The sequence below is a fragment of the Lissotriton vulgaris genome, chromosome 1_1, assembly GCF_964263255.1.
Source record: "Lissotriton vulgaris chromosome 1_1, aLisVul1.2, whole genome shotgun sequence".
Lineage (NCBI taxonomy): Eukaryota > Metazoa > Chordata > Amphibia > Caudata > Salamandridae > Lissotriton > Lissotriton vulgaris.
In genome coordinates this window covers 733082507-733106065 of record NC_141685.1, presented here as the reverse complement: position 1 = coordinate 733106065, position 23559 = coordinate 733082507, and the positions used below count along the sequence as shown (strand labels likewise).

Below are 23559 nucleotides of genomic sequence, written 5' to 3'. Positions count from 1 at the left end.
CTCCTTTTGAATGTATCAGAATACGTATTTTTCCTGATTTGAAGGTCCACTTAGAAGAGAGAAGCCCTCCTAACTTTTCTCCACAATCTCAGGTCCACTTACTGATTGATCTGTGCCTCAATGGCCTGGTATTGAATGTGAGGACCATTGTATGGACACAGATATAACCTGTGTGTGTGTTTCTTCATGGCAAACAGAGGGTGTGCACCTGTTACAACGCATTTTTTACAACGCACTACTGTTACAACGCATCCATTACAACGCGGATACTGTTACAACTCATGTTTTTACAACGCATTTTTTTACAACGCAGGTACCTTTACAACGCATACCATTACAACGTAAGTATTGGTAAGTATATAGTTATTTTTTAAATGTTATATGTTTGGGGTAAAGGGGTATTTTTAGGGGTTAGGGTCAGTTTAGGGTTTTTGGGTAAAGGGGTATTTTTAGGGTTCAGGGTCAGTTTTCAGTTTGTGGGTAAAGGGGTATTTTTAGGGTTCAGGGTCAGTTTTCAGTTATTGGGTAAAGGGGTATTTTTAGGGTTCAGGGTCAGTTTTCAGTTTTTGGGTAAAGGGGCATTTTTAGGGTTCAGGGTCAGTTTTCAGTTTTTGGGTAAAGGGGTATTTTTAGGGTTCAGGGTCAGTTTTCAGTTTTTGGGTAAAGGGGTATTTTTAGGGTTCAGGGTCAGTTTTCAGTTTTTGGGTAAAGGGGGTTTTTTAGGGTTCAGGGTCAGTTTTCAGTTTTTGGGTAAAGGGGTATTTTTAGGGTTCAGGGTCAGTTTTTAGTTTTTGGGTAAAGGGGTATTTTTAGGGTTCAGGGTCAGTTTTCAGTTTTTGGGTAAAGGGGTATTTTTAGGGTTCAGGGTCAGTTTTCAGTTTTTGGGTAAAGGGGTATTTTTAGGGTTCAGGGTCAGTTTTCAGTTTTTGGGTAAAGGGGTATTTTTAGGGTTCAGGGTCAGTTTTTAGTTTTTGGGTAAAGGGGTATTTTTAGGGTTCAGGGTCAGTTTTTAGTTTTTGGGTAAAGGGGTATTTTTAGGGTTCAGGGTCAGTTTTCAGTTTTTGGGTAAAGGGGTATTTTTAGGGTTCAGGGTCAGTTTTTAGTTTTTGGGTAAAGGGGTATTTTTAGGGTTCAGGGTCAGTTTTCAGTTTTTGGGGTACAGGGTAAAAATAAATTAAATTTAATTTTAAATTAAATTATTTAATAGTAAATAAATTAAATTAAATTACATTGCATTTTTTTGGGGTTGAGGGTCACTTTTGAGTTTTTGGGGTACAGGGGTACAGGGTAAAAATAATGTTATATTTTTTTTAATTTTCAATAATTAATTTAAATTATATTTCATAAAATTACTTTAATTTATTTTTGGGGTTTAGGGTCAGTTTTCAGTTTCTGGGGTACAGGGGTACATGGTAAAAATAAAGTAATATTAATTTAAATTTAAAATAATAAACGGAAATTAAATTATTTAAAATTACATTAAATTATATTTTTAAAATTAAGTTACTATTATATTATTAATATTAACATATACTTACCTATACTTACGTTGTAATGGTATGCGTTGTAAAGGTACCTGCGTTGTAAAAAAATGCGTTGTAAATACATGCGTTGTTACAGTATCCGCGTTGTAAAAACCGCGTTGTAACGGTATGCGGAGTAAAAGTCCGCGTTGTAACATCATATATCCCAAACAGAGCTATAACATGGGAGAGTCTTTCTTCACTTCCTGTTCTGTTCCAGGTGTATTGGTGCTTGGGGAGGGGGAGCTGTTTTCCACAACTGTACTGCCAACTAGGTTCATCTGGTTCAGCAGGTCAAAGGGCAAAGGTAGCACAATAGTGGGTGGCCTTCCAGCTGACATGGCCTGCAGGGTGTGCAGGTATCGCAGCTGGGCTGCAGCAGGGGTTCCAGACAATGTTTCGGCTGCAATTTTTAGCGACTCTGAGGCTGCCCTCTCGGCTTCCGCTGCGATGACCTGGACAGAATTGTTAGAAAACGAGAGAAGATGTTATGAGCTACAGAACAAATGATGGATAAACCAGAAAACTCTCCTCCTCACTTAGCCAACATTCCCTCAGTACCTCACTGAACCAAAACTTGCACCTGCTGCAGTCACTCCTAGTCAGTTCTCCCAAAAATGTCCTTATAGTATGTTTCTACCAGACCCTCATGTTGAGGCAAGTGCCCATAGATGTCATTACTCCCAATGCCTAGAGGACCATCATCTGTCCGGGGCTCACACACCATGTCCTCCTACAGATCAAAATACCAACATCACTTTTTAGCCAGTTTTATAGAACGACTCAGTAACTTGCTCTTCCACACTCCTTCATTAAAGTCAGCACTCTTACACTGTCTCAGTGAAGTCAGCCATCTTACACTCCCCCAGCGCAGTCAGCTCTCCTTGCCACAATGCAGTCTACTCTCTCGCACCATACTTCGGGCCTATTTACAAGGGCTTAACGCCACAAAACGTTACTTTTTGTGATGTACCTGTGGCATTAAGTCCTTCGACTAATTTAAAAGGCAGCATTAAGCCAATTAACGTGGCTAAACGCTGCCTTCTAAATAAGGCCCTATTTCAATCTACACTTAGCTTGAAAGGGGTGGGCAATGGGTGTTGCGGTGGGCGATCTGCGGCAACACCCAATGAATTTGACACTGCCCCCTATTGACAAGGGTGACGTAAATAATAGGCAGCGCCAAAATTAATACCAGGTAAAACCTGGTCTTAACCTGGGAAAAGAGGAGAAATTATTAATTTCTCCTCGTTTTTGCTGTTTCTATCTGTTCCGCATTGTGCAGCACACATAAAAACATCAAATTGCTATGAATGATTGTTTATGTGCAGAAAGTTGTCCCTTGTTGCACACAAACAATCATAAAGAAAATTCCTCCCAACAAGCTGACATCACCGTGTTTTCACAACTCTGTTGTACCAGACATGACCTAAAGGGGCCATCAGTTCCCAGTGGCCTATGGATCATTGTCTCTATCCATACTCTGGATCCCTTCTTGCATTGCCTGTGCCCCTCCATGCCTGCAGTGACTGGGCTGAAGTGTGTCTGTTAATGCCTGCATTGGCTGGGCTGTAGTGTGTCTGTTAATGCCTGCAGTGACTGGGTTGTAGTGTGTGCCCTTTGAGGCCATCAGTAATAATATTTCATATTTGTAAAGCGCAAGCATATTAACCCTTAAGATTTCAAGGCACTGAGGGCCATTAGGGAGATTAAGTGAGCCATTGCCAGAGTCGCATGGTGCTAACCTGAGCTGCCACTGGGGATCCAACCAGGAGCTCCATGCTCCATAGTCAGGCGCTCTGGCTGCAGCATCACTGTAGTGACTGTGCTGCAGCATGTGCACCTCCATGCCTACAGTGATTGGGCTGTAGTGTATGCCCCTCCATGCCTACAGGGGGGCCTTTTCTATCACAGCAGTGATTGGACTGCAGCATGTGCCCCTCCATGCCTACAGTGACTGGGCTGTACTGTGTGCCCTTTGATGCCAGCAGTGACTGGGCTGTAGTGTGTGCCCCCCCATGCCTACAGTGACTGGGCTGTAGAGTGTGCCCTTTGATGCCAGCAGTGACTGGGTTGTCGTGTGTACCCCTCCATGCCTGTAGTAGTGACTGGGCTGTAGTGTGTGCCCTTTGATGCCAGCAGTAACTGGGCTGTAGTGTGTGCCCCTCAGTGCCTGTAGTAGTGACTGGGCTGTAGAGTCTGCCCTTTGATGCCAGCAGTGACTGGACTGTAGTGTGTGCCCCTCCATGCCTGAAGTAGTGGCTGGGCTGTAGTGTGTGCCCTTTGATGCCAGCAGTGACTGGGCTGTAGTGTATGCCCCTCCATGCCTGTAGTAGTGACTGGGCTGTAGTGTGTGTCCTTTGATGCCAGCAGTGGCTGGGCTGTAGTGTGTGCCCTTTGATGCCAGCAGTGACTGGGCTGTAGTGTGTGCCCCTCCATGCCTGTAGTAGTGACTGGGCTGTAGTGTGTGCCCTTTGATGCCAGCAGTGACTGGGCTGTAGTGTGTGCCCCTCCATGCCTGTAGTAGTGACTGGGCTGTAGTGTGTGCCCCTCCATGCCTGTAGTAGTGACTGGGCTGTAGTGTGTGCCCTTTTATGCCAGCAATGACTGGTCTGTATTGTGTGCCCCTCCATGCCTGTAGTAGTGACTGGGCTGTAGTGTGTGCCCTTTGATGCCAGCAGTGACTGGGCCGTAGTGTGTGCCCCTCCATGCCTGCAGTAGTGAATGGGCTGTAGTGTGTGCCCTTGGATGCCAGCAGTGACTGGGCTGTAGTGTATGCCCCTCCATGCCTGTAGTAGTGACTGGGCTGTGGTGTGTGCCCCTCCATGCCTGTAGTAGTGACTGGGCTGTAGTGTGTGCCCTTTGGTGCCAGCAATGACTGGTCTGTATTGTGTGCCCCTCCATGCCTGTAGTAGTGACTGGGATGTAGCGTGTGCCCTTTGATGCCAGCAGTGACTGGGCTGCAGTGTGGGCCCTTTGATGCCAGCAGTGACTTGGCTGTAGTGTGTGCCCCTCCATGCCTGCAGTAGTGACTGGGCTGTAGTGTGTGCCCCTCCATGCCTGCAGTAGTGACTGGGCTGTAGTGTGTGCCCTTTGATGCCAGCAATGACTGGTCTGTATTGTGTGCCCCTCCATGCCTGTAGTAGTGACTGGGATGTAGTGTGTGCCCTTTGATGCCAGCAGTGACTGGGCTGTAGTGTGGGCCCTTTGATGCCAGCAGTGACTGGGCTGTAGTGTGTGCCCCTGCAAGCCTGCAGTAGTGACTGGGCTGTAGTGTGTGCCCTTTGATGCAAGCAGTGACTGGGCTGTAGTGTGTGCCCCTCCATGCCTGCAGTAGTGACTTAGCTGTAGTGTGTGCCCTTTGATGCCAGAAGTGACCGGGCTGTAGTGTGTGCCCATCCATGCCTGCAGTAGTGACTGGGCTGTAGTGTGTGCCCCTGCATGCCTGCAGTAGTGACTGGGCTGTAGTGTGTGCCCCTGCAAGCCTGCAGTAGTGACTGGGCTGTAGTGTGTGCCCTTTGATGCCAGCAGTGACTGTGCTGTAGTGTGCGCCCTTTGATGCCAGCAGTGACTGGGCTGTAGTGTGTGCCCTTTGACGCCAGCAGTGACCGGGCTGTAGTGTGTGCCCCTCCATGCCTGCAGTAGTGACTTAGCTGTAGTGTGTGCCCTTTGACGCCAGCAGTGACTGGGCTGTAGTGTGTGCCCTTTGATGCCAGAAGTGACCGGGCTGTAGTGTGTGCCCCTCCATGCCTGCAGTAGTGACTGGGCTGTAGTGTGTGCCCCTGCAAGCCTGCAGTAGTGACTGGGCTGTAGTGTGTGCCCTTTGATGCAAGCAGTGACTGGGCTGTAGTGTGTGCCCCTCCATGCCTGCAGTAGTGACTTAGCTGTAGTGTGTGCCCTTTGACGCCAGCAGTGACTGGGCTGTAGTGTGTGCCCTTTGATGCCAGAAGTGACCGGGCTGTAGTGTGTGCCCCTCCATGCCTGCAGTAGTGACTGGGCTGTAGTGTGTGCCCCTGCATGCCTGCAGTAGTGACTGGGCTGTAGTGTGTGCCCCTGCAAGCCTGCAGTAGTGACTGGGCTGTAGTGTGTGCCCTTTGATGCAAGCAGTGACTGGGCTGTAGTGTGTGCCCCTCCATGCCTGCAGTAGTGACTTAGCTGTAGTGTGTGCCCTTTGATGCCAGAAGTGACCGGGCTGTAGTGTGTGCCCATCCATGCCTGCAGTAGTGACTGGGCTGTAGTGTGTGCCCCTGCATGCCTGCAGTAGTGACTGGGCTGTAGTGTGTGCCCCTGCAAGCCTGCAGTAGTGACTGGGCTGTAGTGTGTGCCCTTTGATGCCAGCAGTGACTGTGCTGTAGTGTGCGCCCTTTGATGCCAGCAGTGACTGGGCTGTAGTGTGTGCCCTTTGACGCCAGCAGTGACCGGGCTGTAGTGTGTGCCCTTTGATGCCAGCAGTGACCGGGCTGTAGTGTGTGCCCCTCCATGCCTGTAGTAGTGACTGGGCTGTAGTGTGTGCCCTTTGACGCCAGCAGTGGCTGGGCTGCAGTGTGCACCCCTCCAGGCTGCAGTAGGTCCATTCATGCCTCGATGACTAGACTGCAGTGCCTGGGTCCCTTCATGTCTGCACTGTCTGCACCATCTTTCCTCCAGTGGCCGCATTGCAGTGAGTGCTCTTACCCTGACTCTGGCCTGTCTCTGGGCCTCTGCTTCTACTGCCATTGACTGCTTCAGCTCAGATGGGAGTTTCACGTCTTTACTGGAGAACAAAGGTTGGCACAAAAATTACAGGAGAAAAAAGTAATGTTTAAATAAATGAGAGCAAGTCTGAACTGTTACTTTGATCCATTAACACCTTTCAAAAAATAAGTTATTTAGGAAGTGAGGAGAGTTCTTGGAAGCTGTCTGGAGTTCTACAGAAGTTTCTGTTCAAATTCCGGTGCATGGTTGTTCCAAATAGGGAGGCGGAGGGGGGCCTGGGGCACCTAATCAGGAGTCCTAGGCCTTCTATGTCTCAGTACCAAGGAGCATTTACCAATGCAGATCAGCATCACAACAAGGTATTGCAACTGCTGGCATAGGACATCCAAATGCCCAATGCAGCCATTTGTTTGTAGATCAGAAAAGGATCAATATAAAAAGTTAGCATTAACCAATATGAAGTTTTTGAACAGAACAGAGATGTGGAATACTTTCCAAGACAGGTAACCAACCTTAACCAAAGAGTGGTAGTATAGCTACAAGTTAGTAAGCAAATGATATGATACAATGTTTGTTATTTTCAAACAACAATACATTTTCTAAGAGGTAATCGAGAAATGGATACGCAAAACATTACAGTTCTACGTGTGTCCACTATCTCCTAGTATTCCTAACATCAAGGTTACTGTTCTCGTGTAAATGAGTTCTCACTACACAGGAGCATCTAATAGACCTTGTATCCAGATCGTGGTATTTAGTGGGCAAAGCTCCTCTGAAAAGCATTCATTGAATCAAAATGGAGTATATAATTCTTATTGTAATCCCAAAATCGACTGCAACCAATCATACTCTCAGTAACCAGTTGTGACCAGGTATGTACCAACAAACAAACCATAGATGACTTGTGTTTCATTCCAAAAGGAACATCTTCAAGGTTGTAAAAGAGAAAACAATCAACCAGAATAGCTTTTTCATATATAAAGAAGTAGGTGTGCAGAAGAGTTCGCTTGTGTTACTGGAACTATATAACACCCATACTCGAGTATCTTTTCACCTAATATCCATGATTGTGACTTGCATGTTTTTTTGCTCATCAAGACTACAAACTAAGGTCACACTAGTTACACGTTTTCTTATCCTCCTAGTCCTTGCATGGGCTGAGCATCCAATACTTTCTTTATGGAAGAGCTGTGGTTTTATCAATTCTGACCAATTGTATAACTTTTTGCAGCCTTGAAGAAGTTCCTATTGGAAACGAAACACAAGTCGGCTGTGGTTGCATTGTTCATATATACCTGACAGGAACTGGTTACACCTATCACCATTGGAAACTTTCCACTTACCACCACATTAAGAAATATATATTCCAATTTGATTCAATGACTGGCTGTCACAGGAGCTTTGATCACTGAGTACCATGATGTGGATACAAGAACTATTGGATGCTGCAATCCTTACTAAGATTCCACAACATTCTGCTACCGTTATTTTAGTATAGGATTATTCACAAGCATGGTGACGGTGTTCATTCGTATCTAGATTGGATGTAAAACGTGGAAAAACGTAATCAAATTGCAGAGATGCATATAAAAACCTATGGGTCTCACAGTAAACACTGAAAAAGAACAGGAAATTCTGTTAAGAGTAATGTGAATCTATGAGAGGAAAAGGTACACTGAAGAAGAATAAGGAGGATGCTGTTGAGAGTAAGGTGCATTTATGACAAAAAGAATGGACGCTAAACAAGCCCAAGCAACGCCACGGGGTGATAAAGTTATACTGTGCCAATAGGGACCTGCAGATTGTCTACGAGCTTAGAGTTATTTGTGTGTGAGAGGATAACTAGATATTTCCCAATGCCAATATAATCCAGACCTTCTGTTAGAGACATCAGAAACACTGCACAAGTAATTGTGTTTAAAGTTTTCAATTCATTAATAAACAAGATGCTTTACATGCAAATCACAATATTGACGACAGTATTGTGTAAGAACGTGTATGCTAACGTTAAGAGGATTGGCTATGTTGATTCCTTATACTTAAAGTGCTTAGAAAATTATGCATAGAGCTTTAGCTAAAATATTGAAACCCAGGTCTGAAGAATAAGATGTTGCTTCCCTCAAGCGCTATATTATGAAACAAAAAATGGAAGCTGGCATGGAATGAAGAGGTGAGCTGGAGGTGAATCAGACCACAGGGATCATGGATTTCTGTATATACCACAACAGAACGGGCCATTAAGGAGGTAGAGATACATTAACCGTGGGGTGTGCATTGTTTTAGATAGAGGAGGGAGTGCTTGGAGCTTGCATTGTTTATTGAAGCGGTTGGGGTGGGGGGGGGGGAGTACAAAAGTCTGTTTGGGGAAATACGAAAGGAGGAAGTTTGTAGAAGTAAAGAAGGAAGGAATAATAATGTCATTTTTGAAGAAGTGGAGAATGGGGGCAAGGAACTTGGATTGTTCCTGGAACTAGAGGAGAATCAGAGGAATTTGCAGACGTAGGGAGGAGCCGAGAGGTTTGACTATTTGTAGATATAGAGGAGATGGCAGACTGTCTTGTTAGAGCAATTATGGGAAGACAAGCTCAGGAACATTCAACTGGAAAAGTAAAGGAGTGGTGCCCAGATGTTTTTATTGCTGGAGAAGACGGAGGGTGTATGGGTTTTGCATAGTTTGTAGTGAAGATGGGATTAGAGTGTGTGCTGTTTCCTGAAGTAGAAGAGAGGAGTGGGCTCGCAAGAAAGTGTATGGTTTATAGAATCAACAGCGGCAAAGTAGGAGTTTGTACCATCTGCAACATTGGCAGGGGCAGTAAGGGGCAAAGGAGTTTGTTTTGATTGTAAGTGTCTGGAAAGGGCACCCTGGGAGTGTGTGTGCAGGAGCAAAGGGAATGCAGGGATTGGTATTATTTGAAGGCATGGAAGAGATTTAGGAGATAGTATTTTTGGTAGGCGTGGGCTTCAGTTTCATGAAGTTTTTAACAGAAAAGTGCTTAGAAGTCTGGGATAAGACCCAATCGTCAATATTATTTACAGGTGTAGATGAGGAAACCCAGGTGAGATTATGTTAACGTATCTACCTGTGCATCCCACAGCACAAACGGAATCATCTTTACGTATGATTCTGAAAAGGTGAAACGAGGAGAAGGATGACAAGTAAAGACATCGGGGTGAGAGTGAAAGAGATAGTGTTGCAGTAGGAAGAGGAAATCTAAGGGTATCCCTCTATTTCAATGTGCCTCCTACCTACATTTCTGCTCTCTCCACTTTAATCCCCCAGCGACACGTGACAGCATCCAAGGCCACCTGCAAGGGAAAGGCAATCCAGTTCAAAGAAGGATTGGTGGAAACGGGTCAAACATATAGAAGTTGTAAATACACAGTCATGGCACACATTGAGAGATATTAAAGGGAAGAATGATGGGCTGTTCCCATAGTAAGGCCCAGGTCTTTTCAGCTCCTACATACAGTGTTCATTTACATTCAAGCCTCTAATTCCATGGCTCCTTCCTACCTTAAGTCCCCAGCCATGAGACGCCTCGTTCTCCTTCCCCACAAGCCCAAGCACTCTTTGTTGAAGGAAACTCTTCCTCATGTGGTTGGTCACCATCCCCTGCTTTAGAAATTCTACCTTACAAACACTCCTTCATCCTGTGCTTCCCCCTTTCTACTACAAGTGTGATGCCATTGGTCTTCCCACTAGGGTTCTTACTCTTGACTAGGCTCCATTTCCTATTGGTTCCCACCTTGGCTTCTTGCGCAATGCTCTTCCTCTCTGTTAGAACCTCGGTGAAAGACTTGTGTGCCAGAAGGTGCTTGGTGGTTGTCTGTGCAAGCAGCTGCAGGGCGCTGGTCATGTTGCTGACCGAGGTGAGGAGGAGAGATGCATTTTCTATTCGGTAATAACAGATGGCATCCACCTCCACGGCAATAAGGTCCTTTGTGACCACCTAGGCAGAGAAGAAAGTTGGGTGTCAGGGTTGATAACTGTGATTACCTGCTAAGTTATGAGGTGAAAAGACTGCAGGTGCATGCTCACCTCATGGAAGGGGATTTCCATGGTTTTCAGTCGAAGGTCTACCTTGTGATAGGTGTCTAAGCACGGTAGGAAGAAGAAGAGCCCTAGGGAGAGAGAAGAGACATTGCTACTGGCCATTATAATAGTATGTTGAACTTGTAACTCAATAGCATTTCACCTGGACTTTGAGGGCCTTCCCTCTATGAGGCAGGCCAGCTGCAGAACTCACACAATAAACCCAAGGTGAATTTACATAGCGTGCAGAAGATTATTCAAACATGTTCTGAATCAGTAACGGAGTTTATTTCAGGCATTACATATACATATGCAAAGACATATCCAAATTGTAAACACTAACTTAGAGAAAATGAACAGGGCTCAGTTTTCTGGATTTACAGGGCAACCGAGGTTACCAGAGCTGCTCTGAAACAATCTGGAAGACCAGATATGCCAGAGGATCATGAAGTAGATGCACTGCTGTATTTCATTCAGTGCTCAAGGGAACCACTCCAAGCACCTGGAGACGTCTACATTTTAGAACCATATCAATTTTCTTTCCAGAAAGAAAGCTCTTGTTAAGAAGAGGAGAATGAATAGGGTAAAAGTCAGGGTTGAGTAAGGAATAGTGGTAGGATTTAGTCAGTTAGGTTAATGTTAAGGTCAGACAATGGTAATGTTACTCTTGGATAAGGGATGGGTTGCATGCAGCAGGTGCACATTTTTAAGGTTGTATACGATTGTGTCATCTGGGTTTTTCTGGAGAGGTCTAGTATTCCAAACTTGCACCACATTCGTTTTTTAAGTCCCTGTTCTCTGCATCTCAGTCTTGCTGTCTACGTTCATTAGAGCTGTTGTATTTACACATTGGTAGTGTGTTCTTGTCCAATTCTTTTCTATGCAATGTGTCAATGTTTTTTTTGGGGTGCTACCGGAGTAGATATCTTTATAGGAGAATGGTTCCTGTCCATCCACCTTTGCGAGTTGGAACGTGTATTGTGTTTCTGGGTGGTGATGTGGTTGCGATTACCTGCTTCCCTGGGGCACTGGTGAAATGTCACGTTCTGCAAGTACCTATGTGAGAGGAAAATAGTAGCTTAAGGTATTGAATTGTGTTCTTTCGCTGTGGTGTCTTTCTGAACAACCTGGAGCCATTTTGTTGATAACTCGCTTCAGGTTCACACCTCGTATCATGACGTGAGGTTTTTGCGCAGAGCAGTAAGTAGTGCTGAAGATCAAGTTGAAATTGTATTTAAAGTTTTGTGAAAAGATAGCTTGAAGAATTCTCAGTTTGATTGCTAGTGCAGGATTATTTATTAGCACGAAGATAAGTGAAGGCAGAGAAAACGGGCAGTGATAGAGAGTATAGGGTGAGGTAAGTGGTAATGAGCCAATGACTTTACAACTGATTGAATAGCTTTTTTATTTTTTATTTTTAAGGGTTGGGACCACTTCATACCCAATTGGTTTTAAGCAATGGTCGTAGTTAAAATGAAGGTTTGATAAGGGTGAGATTTGTAAAAGAGCTACACTTGTGTAAGTCTATGGTTAGGTCCAACTTATGAGGATGTAATAGTCACCACATGGGTTTTGTTGGAAACCCAGTCGCAGTCAACGGGCTCACAGGTGGGATGGGCTATTGTATCTATACCCAGCACTTGTCCTCTGGATGAGTGAGAAGCTATCAGTTCTGATCACCTGCTTATAGATGTGACTGAGTTGTCAGTAGACCTCTACTTGAACATTAAACACAAAAACTTTAGTTTTTCCTTTTTCAGATGGGATTGAGTATTGTTTGGGATATATCATTATGTTAGCCAGGTGGCAAAGTCGAGCGCACATCTCATCAAGAGATGGGTGGCTGAAATAGATGTATCGTCCTTGTGTCCGGCTCCAGTGTGGCAATCTGATTAGGTTCTATAGTACTCATATACAAGGGGAGTGTCCTATGTATTCCAACCCGAGGGGGGAGAGATGGGGCGGACCCCAGTGATCAGCCCCTTCGTGCATGGTCATGGGCGGCACCCCTCGCTCACATAGAAAAATTAGTTCAACTTGAACATCACAACATTTTCACAGACTTACAGGGATGACCTCCCCATACACCAATTCCCCCACATATATTAACTGAGTTGGTAATCGATATTGCATAGGTGTTCGCTCATATCATCCTCGGTGCCCGTTCTTTCTGAAGGTGTATTGGAGGAATATTTGATGCAATACTTGACAGCCAAAAGAATCAGTGAAGAAGCGGGGTCTTCCACTTACGTTTATTCGCAACTTAGTAGGGTAAACCAAGACACAGGATAATCCAGCTTTTATGAGTGGACCTGACAGGCAAAAATTCTCATCAGGCTATCTGTACTGCCATAGTAAAGTCTGGGAAAATTGGCAGGTGGTTCCACTGATAGTTAATTTCCACCTGTTCTCAGGCCAGTCTCAAAATGGAGTCTCGGTCTTTGAAATGTAAAATGTGTACAATAATAGACCTCCCGGGGGGAGGAGCCAAGACGGCGGCCAAAATGGCCGCATAGACGCCCGGCTCCGCAGCTCGCCCTCAGCTGCGGCGATCTCCTGATAAATATCCTGCACCCCAGCCACGGATTATTGCAGCGGAATCGTGGTCGATCCCGGCCGCGTTCCTCCGACGATCCTACCGCCTCGGATGGCCGCGCACTGCCGCCTGCAAATTTCTGGCCCTCCCAGCTGGCCACGCCGGGACCTCGGGTAGCACGATAGCCGCCCAGCGACGCGTCAACAACGGCCTCACCCGGCTGCCAGGTGTCGGTGCCCGTGAAGCGAAACCGAAACGGCTCCCGACGTCGCTCCCTGGATTCCTCGCTGCAGTGCGACATCGATCACCGTGATATGACACCCTGCTGGCGTCTGTGATCTGAAAGGGGCCCGGACGGAGGAGTCGCTCGCATCGAGCTGATACGAACTGTGACTGTGCTCCCGAGACTGCCTACCCGCCGGCGGGTGGATGGCCGTCCTACCTTCGCTTTGCCTCTTTGTGGAACTTGTACGTGCCCTGGGACATTGCTCCTGCAACTTCGCTTTGGTCTTTGTCTCGACCCGGGATGGCCCAGCCTGCCACTGCTGTCTTGATGCTGCTACCTGGAAGCTGGTGGGACCGATCGCTACCCTTTCTTCGTACTGGCCAGGGCTGATTTCTGCTTACCTGGACTACCTTCCTGTGACTTTGGTGCCGAAGAGGATTGTCGTTCATACTGGTGACTGTTTATGGTTGGGGTGACCGTGGGTTGGGGCCCACGTTCCTTTTGAGTGGGCCTCCGCTTCTGGGCTGGGGGTGTACAAGGGGCCGGTGCTATGGCCCTCCTCCGCTTTCCCTTTTGTGGGGTTCTTTTCGGGGCGACAGGCATGCCTATTGGGGGGGGTGGGCCGTGGCCTTCCGCTGGTATGCAGGGTGGGTTTCGGGGATGGGAATGCTTTAGGTTACCTTAGTTCTATGGCCCTCTGTCTTTTTCTCCTCTCTCTTTTCTTCCTTCTTTAATATGTCTTCTTTAGTGGGATTGGGTCTAGTGTGATCGGGAAGTCTTATCCACTGTGTCTTAATGCGGACTGATTGTATTTTTAGCCTCCTGACTGTGGACTATTGTTTTTTGAGTATCATTTGTGGTTCAATGTACCTCCTGATCCGTGCCCCTTCCAAGACGGTTTCTAATTGCGGCTAGGTATGGTTCTGGCGATATTCTGCATAGTACTCTGATTAATCCTGTTTCACGAGGACGGAACCAATGTACTGTTTATTGATATCCTGATGCAAATATCCTTCAGATTTAAATTGAAAATTAGACCACAATGCTCCTGTTTTTTGATCCTGATGGACTCGCCTTATTGATTTGTATTGCACTCTTGAGCCTTCGGGCTGCGCATATGGTTGTATATATGTCTTCCTGTCAATAAAGGTCTTCCAAAAATTAAAAAAAAATAATAATAATAGACCTCCCCGGAACCCCCAGAGGGCGTTGCGCACATTCTACAAAAAAGCATCTATGAGGGCCTCTCCGAACAGTGACTGCAGCATGGTTTCAATATACACTTCTATCTCTACAGCTGTAGATTCTGGGAAGCCTAAAAAGAGCATGTTATTGCGCCTGGAGCAAGCCTTTAAGTCTTCATTTTTGGCTTTGATGATTGCCAGCACTTTTTCCATAAGCAGCAGTTGTTCACTCTGAGCTGTCTCTTCTGAGTTAGACACCTGTTGCTCCAGCTGATCAAGATAGCGATCGCGCTTGTCTATTTCATGTGGTCCAATGTATTTGTGAGGGAATCAATTTTAGTGTCGATTGTATGTAGGCTACTTTTCATGTCAGTGAGGAGGCTCCTGGGATCTTGCTCCAGTCACCAGCTGCGCTCCAGGGTGGCTTGTTCTGCCTCTGATCCTAATTTGCAGATCTGGAAAACCGTTTACTCTCAAATGGCATCTTGAATTGGTTATGGCCCTGCTTGCCCATCCAGGCATAATTACTCCTCAGAGGTGGGGAAATCCTTTATTCAGGTATGAAATAAGGTAGAAACATTTTTACTTAGGCCAACCCAGGGCTCAACCGGGTAGCTCAAGTCCCCAATGTGCCACAGCAAGGGTTAGGTCCAGCCACAACGCAGGGGCAGTGTGTTTACAGCTGAGGGGCATGAGCAGACCTGAGGCTCAAATTTACATATAGTCAGAAATCCCAGGAGTGAGGCAAAGTAAACATTAGCCATGGGGTCACGTATGGGCTAGATATTCAAATGCAAGGGCCACCTCCTTCCTCCACAGCCACACACTCCCCTAGGTTCAAAGGCTTCCTAGCGACTTGTTGTCAGCCAATATCAGCAAGTGAGACAAGCGGGATGTCATAGGCAGCACACAGTTGTAAATTGCAGTATACAATCTCCTAGGCTTGTCCATTCAGCATAGGTGCAACACACGCCATTACTGCCCCACACATCCTCGTGCAGATCAGGCACTTCCAGCCCATTCTCAAAGAGTGTCGCCGCTATCTCCCTTTCAGTTTACACATGGGAGCGGAGACGTGTTTCATTCACACATCTACTTCAGTCCTCTGTGCGGCCTCAGGAGGCTGAGCCCAGCTGCCGCTCCATCTCACTGGGGTGGAACCACTCACCTCGCCCAGGGACTCACCACAACCATCTGATCTCTCACAGCATGGTGGCCGCAGCCCAAGCCTCCGTTGTCAGGTTCTTCAAGCCACACGGATTGGAGGAGCATAGCAAGGTCCAAGCTTTGCCGCACCACCGCCCCTGCCGCCTGATCTTGCTCACCTCTGCTCCACACAGTCTCCTTGGTTCAGATCACTGCCAGCAGCAACATCAGCCAGCTCCAGCAGCTTCAGCAGATCCCTCTGTGAACTTCTCTCCATCACCCCAATTCCACCAGATCTCTTGTCCAGCTTGTGTCCCTCTCTCAGTGTGCAGTCAGCTAACAGAGCGTTACCCTTGTTTGTGCGTTTTTCCCAATTGGCCACTTGCCCAATCACATCTGTAGTCTCCCCAATAATGGCCTGGCAACCCTCAAATTCAGTTCCTGCAGGAAGGATTTCCCCTCAGTCTTCTTTAGATGTGTATTTGGAGTTGGGCTAGGCAATGGATGCATTGATTAACAACTGATTATGAACCTAGACAGCAGAGCCTAACTGGAGTGTGGCCATCTTGCAGTATGGCTTTTCTGCCTCCCCCCTAATTCTGGAGTGTTGGTGTCTTCCATAGATTCGACTGCTGAATCATCCACTTTAAACAGGGCAACTTTAGTTGCCTAAACACATCTTTCTAAAACTTCAATCAAGTGAATACAAAGTGAACACTTCTACCCCCAGAGTCCACCAGACCCATCCGTTTTCGTAGCCCGAATGTGGAATGAATGCTTTTGGTAGGTTAATCTGAAATGAGAAGGAGGGTTGGTTGCATGTAATTTATGAATTATACCAACACTGCAGAACGACAGCTAAAGTAACTTTTATGTTCTCCAACATTGGATCTTTCATAGATTAACGTACTTGAATCAGAGTGGGAATTATATTTTTTTAATCGGACAACCCCCCTACAAAGTTAAGTCGTTCCCTCTTGCTAATCAATCTTCTGTCCTTTTACTTTCAAGAAAGCAACGTTGCTGTTTTAAACAGTTTTTAATGCTTGTTGTGTTTCTATGTACGCCCTGAAGCGCACTTTATAAGAAAACCACGTGTCCCATTGCTGCATCCTCGTGTTGTCAAAACTAGACAATAATGTTTTTCCAGGTTGTGCCCTGCAAATGTCTGTTACATGTACTCCAGCAAACCAGGCCGTGGATTTGAAAAAACTTTTCATGGAGGGAACCATCACCGTATTTTGGAGAGGACAGCCTGTTTTGCTATGGCAGAAAAGTACAGCTGCAGACACCCAATGTGCTATTCCTTGCTTCAAGAGAGATCTTCGCTTCTGGAGAGGACCACATGTTACAAATCGTTGGTCCAATTTTCAAAAGTCTTTGGTTCTGTTTTTCAGATATCTTCTGACACCTAGTAGGTGCAGTACTCTTTCATATGCATTAGCATGATGTTGAAAAAGTGTCTTTATCATCATTGGTTCATGTAGATAAAAGTCAGAGATATTACTTTTCCAATAAAAGGGAACATTCAATGTTGTTGACTATTGTTAAGGAACTGCAGAAAAAGCTCTATTATCGTATGGCTTAAATTTAATTTATTCTTGTCCCTGAAGTTAATACTAAGAGGACAGACATTTTCCAAGAAACATATTTAAATTATGCTTTATGAATTGCTTCAAACTGGCTTTTCATTAATTTTGAAAGGACTGTACTTGGCTTCCATGAATTGATGGACCTCTCACTGTGGGAAAAACTCTGACGAACACTGTTACAAATTCTTTAGTGGTTTTTTTGGACCACAGTGATGTTTGATCAGCTACTCATTGAGAAACAGCATTTACAATGTATGCTTTAAATCGCATGCCATTACAACGTGGTTGTTACAACAACTGTGTGTTACAACGCAAACCATTACATCACAAGTCGTTACAACGACTTGCTGTAGGGGCAGAAGGTGTTGGTTTTACCATCCAACACCTTCCCTGCAGTTGCACAAACTGGAGTCCAGCGCGCCCCCTACAGCAAATCGTTGTAACTACTTGCGATGTTATGGTTCGTGTTGTAACAACGCGGTCATTGTAACAACCGCGTTGTAAAGGCATACGATCTACAGCATGCGTTGTAAAGAGATATATTCCAACTCATCTGAAGAGGGACATTGCTGTCAAATGGACATTTGAAAGAAGTCTGAATCAGTCCTGATTATGCTAAATGTAGCATGTAAAGTGGGTCTGGGTGTGAAGAACACAAAGTGGATGTAGATCTCGAGTAATAATAGATTAGCAGCAACACTTCCGCTTTTTGGTTGAAAAAGCCCTGACCGTAGACGGTATTTCTATGTAGTCTTACGGAATGTTTAAAATATGGAATTCAGTGTGTTTAGAAGCCATGCTGTCAAGTTCAGAAATGCCAGAGTGGGTACAAAACTTGGCATTTGCCGTGGAAACATAAAATTCACCAATGTCTTCAACTGAATTTGAGGTTCCTCTGGCAGAAGACGGAGCACAGTGAACAGTACTTTCTGGGCCACAATTAGGCTATCAGTTTAAGATGGCACAGCTCTCTTTCTTGCATTCTGTTCAACAGCCTCTAGATAAGGTAAAATGGGTGAAAAGTGTAGGCAAAGTTCCCTGAACAGGTTACTGAAAAGGCAGTACCACAACAACGGTAGAGTGTGCTTTCTGCCGTAATACCGACATTTACAATTTAGATTGACAGCGAACAAATCCAGATTTAGTCTGATCTAACAACGGAAGATTGTGTTCAGTTGGATTTGATTCACCTCCCATTTATGACACTCCAATGTTTACTGTGGGTGTCTACCAGGTCTTCTGTAGCTTTTGAGCTTCTTGTGACAGAGAGCAATATTTTGTTCCCCCTTGCTTGTTCATATAGTACATGGATGTTGTATTGTCCATACGTAACAGAATTGAAGATCCTTTCACACTTGGTAGGAAGGACTGCACCCCCAGAAACAGCTCCTAATTCCAGCACGGTGATATGAAGGTGCGTTTCTTCTGTCGTCCTTCTTCCACTGACCATTAGATCCTGCAAGTGTGTACCCTAACCCTGCATGAAAGGTCTGTTACTTTTCCAAAAGGGATTGTTCTTGTGGAAAGCTCAGACCTAGAGCTGTGTTTTCTTCTCAAGTAAACCATAGCAAGGCGGCCCTCATTCTTTGATCAGATCATCTTTGATCAGATCATTGAATGTGCCTTTGTCCTGAGCGCACGGGCAGTCGAGTCCTTCTAGAAATGGTTTCATGTGAAGATAGAAAATGGGATTAATGTGATGCAGGATGACATCATCCCTAACAGTGACTTGGAAATTTGTCCTGAAAGGAATGTTTTGTCTGTAGTTGCTTAACTAAATCTCCTAGCCGCAATATTCTTTCTTTCTAAAAAGAAAAGGCCTTTTTGTAACTATTCAAAACAGCCCCCAAAAACTGTATTTTCCTCCAAGGCTTTAGAGACAACTTGTACTCATTGAGGGAAAGTACTAATCTGTTGAAGAGCCATAGACAAACAACATTTGCCAATTTCCCCTTTACCAGACAGTTGTCCAGATTGGGGACTACACGATGGCCTGAGGTAAGCTATCACTGGAGCCATACACGCTATAAATATTCTTGGGCAGATTTCAGAACTAATTTGAGCACTTTGAATTGATATTGGCGACTAAGCACTTTGGAATACAGATGTTTGGGTTGGTTAGCGATGTGAATATATGCAACCTGTAGGTCTAAGGATGTCATGTATTCCCCTTGCTTTAGGAGCTGAAGAACTTTATCAATCGCAGAAAAGGATGTTATTTGAGAAAATCCTTTAGAGGCTGTAGTTCATAAATTAGCCTCCATTTGCCGAATTTTTTCCTGTTGAGGAAACAACAAGAAAAAAAACTACATTTCGCCATGACTGGGACCAATTCTTTAGCTTATTTTCTTACCATGAAGAGAATCTTGGCTTGTAACAGACTAAGATGTTGATGTGAGTGGGGTTTATAGTGGCCCACTCTCTGTAACAAAATGAGATCTTCAATACCCTATCCCTCCTCCCCCCCACCCAATCCCATGCAGTTGTCTGACCAGTTGCAGTTGTCTGACCATGACTGCATATGTGTCTTGGCCAGTGCCTGAAGACCGTCACTGCTACCTGGATCTTTCTAGCATTCTTGATTGGTTGCCATGTTTTCGGCATGGCATTTGTGTTTGTTAGGCTGTATATTGCTACTGATAATGCTGCTGCCAGAAAGATTGGTGAAGCAGTTGGCATGCCTGATAGCTGTAGGATTGAAAAAACACATTGGTAGGAAAATTGGCCCGAACCTCTTGTTCAATGGAAATGCAGTCACCTCTGCTAAAGAACTCCCAGAGACCTTCCAGCGTCGGTGTTGGTCTTATTTCACTGGAGGACTTAATCTACATGCCTTCCAAATACTGATTCTGAGTCACATGCCATTTACAGAGTTCTAGTCTAGACCTCTGGCCTAAAGGTGGTGGAGGGAAGCCATCGCTGCCTGCGCAACACAGCTGCCATTGCAAGTTGCCTAAAGTCAAATCAAATCAAATCAAAATCAGCTTTATCCGGTGCAACAAATCTCACCATAAAAGCATACTGAAATAAAAAACAATCCTATATTTACATTATCATTCTAATTCATTTAAAAACAGATTCAGAGAAAATCATTTTTGGAATACATTTATAGAATATTTTATAAAATATTTTAAAGTCCATGAAACCATCATTAGTCACTCTTGGAGGTCTAAAGGAACTAGGGCATTACAGGCTAATCAAGGGATATTACATTTGATCGTGGGAGATAAAGTGCTGGTGCAAAAAGTACATAATAAAACCTAAAGTACCAAGTGAACATCTTAGCAAGGAATACATAGTTAAAAGAGACGGTACTAAGGATAATCATCTAAGTTTTCATATATCAATGCATCTAGATGTGCCTAAAGTCAGTGATTACAATATCCAATGTCAACTCAATAAATGTGGAAGATGTTCTTATGCCCTCATGTTAAATTGTTCTAACTTCAGCTGGCTTAGCTTCAGTCATCAAACCTAGGTAAAGGCCAAGCTGTGACCACAACTGCCTGTTGAATCTGCAAACGAGTTAGCTGCCCCGATGGAAGTCGCAGCCATGGCAGAAAACCTTTTACCAAAGTTGCCTAATCATATGCCTTCTGAGTCAGGAGGAGCAGAACAGAGACATCAGATCTCTAAGAAACCTGCCCTACGATGGAGACCACACTTGGGTCGCCAACTAACTGTGCCAAGTCAAGTTTAAATGCTTTATTCGACAACATTGTCATAAAAGCTTTCATCCCTATCTAAACATAATAAATACTAATCTAACAGTAAAAACATATTAAATTACATCCAGTATAGCTTGTTGGCGAATAAATCTTTAAAAAATTGTCATTTAAAAAGAATCATCACAGTCCAATGGGAGTTCATGTAGATCATAGGAGTTTTAAAGTGCGCATGCGTATTATCCATGCCCAACCCAGGAACTTGGCGACTGCAATTACAAGTTGAGGGGCACAGTTTGATTTTAGAACCCTGTAGGCCTCGAGGCATCTCCTTGTGCCCAAGTTTTTGCATGCAGGTTTCAGCCATCTGCTCCTTGGGGCAGCGTATAATGGGCATACGAATAGAAAGTGCAAAGTATCTTCTACTTGGGATTTGCAATAAGAGCATGTGCTAACATTATCAGCGGACCATTTTACAGTAAAGGCGTTCAGGGGTAGGGTGCCAACTCTAAACTGAAAAAACAATTTCCTATCTAGAGGCTTGGAGATCAAATCCCAGAACAATTCAAACATAGGAAGTGTTTTTATCTCTAAGAACTGGGATGTCAAGGTAGGGGATTGGCTGGAGACCAGTGTGGCATTATTTATCATTTCCCAATATAGCTTTTTTAACACAGTCTTAGAGGGAAAGACATCTGGGTCGGTTTCAGACCACAAGTGTTCAAGGTGCAGTTTTTGAAGTAGTTTCCTCACCTCTTTTAACCAAACTACTTTATGATAGGTATCAGAATTGACAACATCCGATAAAGCAGTGGCATAGTGGCTCAGTTCCGGAGTAGTTTTTATGCGCCTCCAATAAAGGAGGGGGCGAAGTCTAATCAAGTCCTCAATCCTTTTTCTCCCCAGATCATAAAGGAGGGGGATGATGGGGGTACTCTGCGGGACTCCGATCATGCCTCGGAAAAATTTGTTTTCTGCCACTGATAAAGAATTCAGATTGGTGAAGCCCCAAAGTTCTGACCCATAGAGACATGCACCCAGCACTTTCATGCCATAGATCTCCAATGTTGGCTGGATTGGTTTTGAGAATGAAGTTTTATACTTCTTTGTTATTGCCCCTGCCAGTTGGTTGTATTTTAGCATTACAAGGTCCATATGAGATCTCCAGTTCATACAAGCATTCATGGAAATGCCTAGATAGGTGAAGGCGTCAACTTCTTCTAAGAAGGCCCCGTTGTAGACCATTTTCCCCTTGTATTTCTTAGAGGGATTCAGGTTCATAAATTTAGTCTTAGATGTATTTATTTCTAAGCCTCGGATCTGGCAGAATTCTCCAAAAGCGTTTAGTGTTTTTTGTAAGCCGCTAGGGGTCCGCGAGACCAGCAAAGTATCGTCCGCGAACATAAGTACTGGTACTCGCTTCCCATCCAGTAATGGAGCATCCGTCGGAGTTTGCTTCAAAAAGTCCACAATGCCGTTTATGTAAAGGGAGAATAGCGTGGGAGCAAGGACACAGCCCTGCCTTACTCCTCTCTCCACAGGAAAGGTTTCCGTGACCTCCCCCTGGGTTCCCCACCTTATCCGGGCATAGTTGTTCTCGTGGAGTCTTACAAGCAAGGTTAGAAGTTCCGGGCTTATTCCTAGATCCCTTAGGACATCCCAAAGTTTTTGACGGGGAACTAAATCAAATGCGGCCTTCAGGTCGACAAAAACAGCGAGCAGGGGACCATTTAGCAGGGTGACGTTCTTCCAATAAATGGTTAAGAAATGAAACACTTGATCAACAGAGCTGGTTAGAGGGCGAAATCCAGCTTGATAAGGCGAAAGGATGTCCTTGTCAACTATCCAGGTTTGTAACTTCTTTTGAACCAGCCTACCCATCAATTTTTGGGCACAGTCGATAAGGCTGATTGGCCTGTAGTTGCTTGCTAGAGCCTTATCTCCTTTTTTGTAAACGGGAACAATTTCTGCTCCTTTCCACGTAGAGGGAATCTTCGCCCCCTGTGCAATGGCATTCCCAAGCCATACAAAGTATTTGCACCAGCTGTCTCTGTCTACCAGGAAAACGTCGGCCGGTATCCCATCAATGCCTGGTGCCCTGCCTCTGGTCACTCCATCCATTGCCTCATGTGCATCTTTTAGTGTAAAAGGTCCATTGGCATAGAAGACCTTTTCTAAGGGAAGAGCTATCTGTTGTCCTATCCTATCAGCGTATTGGGGTTTGAAGAAGTCAACCCAGGACTCTTTCGGAACATGATTTTTTGGGCATTCCGCTACACCCCCTGAACCCCATTTTAGAATGGCCCAGAACTCTTTCTGATGTTTGTCAGCACAAGCCTTTTTCAGCTCTAACCAGAAGTTCTCGTCCCATTGCTTTTTTGCCTTTGCCTGAGTTTTCCTGTATTCGTCTCTAGCTTTCAAAACTCCCATTTTAGACCTAAGTGCATTACTAAGGTTATACCTTGCTACTCTACATGATTGGTCGTACCAACCCTTTTTTTTAAGTTGGGCATTTCCCTTCTTTTTCTTGCCAACTTTCAAGAACAGTTTCTGGAGGTTGGCAAAAAACTTTGGCTGTGACTCTTCAATTTCCCTTCTAAAATCTCCCTGGTTCGTTAAAACCTGCAATCTGGCGACTTCATCTGTAACTAGCCCCTCAAGGATCTGTCTATCCTCTTCGTTGGCCACTAAGGTTGCCCATCTAACATGACGGACGTCGTTTGTTAAAACAACGTCTGAGGTAGTGAGATTCCTAGCTAGGTTTTCTGTCATGGATTTTTGTTCGAGATTAAATGATAGGGACAGAGGGTTATGATCACTCTCCAGCCTAGATATGACCTGCATATCAATCACTTTATTCCAGGCTCTAATGTCCATCAGAATATAGTCAATTCTGCTGCTTGATCTAAGATTATCAAAAGTGTGTCTGCCCTGAGGATCAGACTGAGTGCGGCCATTT

General features: G+C 44.9%; 1 protein-coding gene across 1 annotated transcript in view; it reads right to left on the bottom strand.

Moving 5' to 3' along the window:
• Positions 1-1696: 1696 nt before the first annotated feature.
• Positions 1697-23559, bottom strand: part of NPHS2 (NPHS2 stomatin family member, podocin) — a 72446-nt gene continuing 50583 nt past the window's right edge. Inside the window, exons 4-8 of the mRNA XM_086936353.1 lie at positions 10258-10340; positions 9965-10168; positions 9469-9524; positions 6198-6276; positions 1697-1978 (exon numbers count right to left, since the gene is read on the bottom strand). Coding sequence (XP_086792479.1) covers positions 1700-1978; positions 6198-6276; positions 9469-9524; positions 9965-10168; positions 10258-10340 — 701 coding nt within the window. The 3' untranslated portion in view covers positions 1697-1699. The remainder of the gene's footprint in view (positions 1979-6197; positions 6277-9468; positions 9525-9964; positions 10169-10257; positions 10341-23559) is intronic.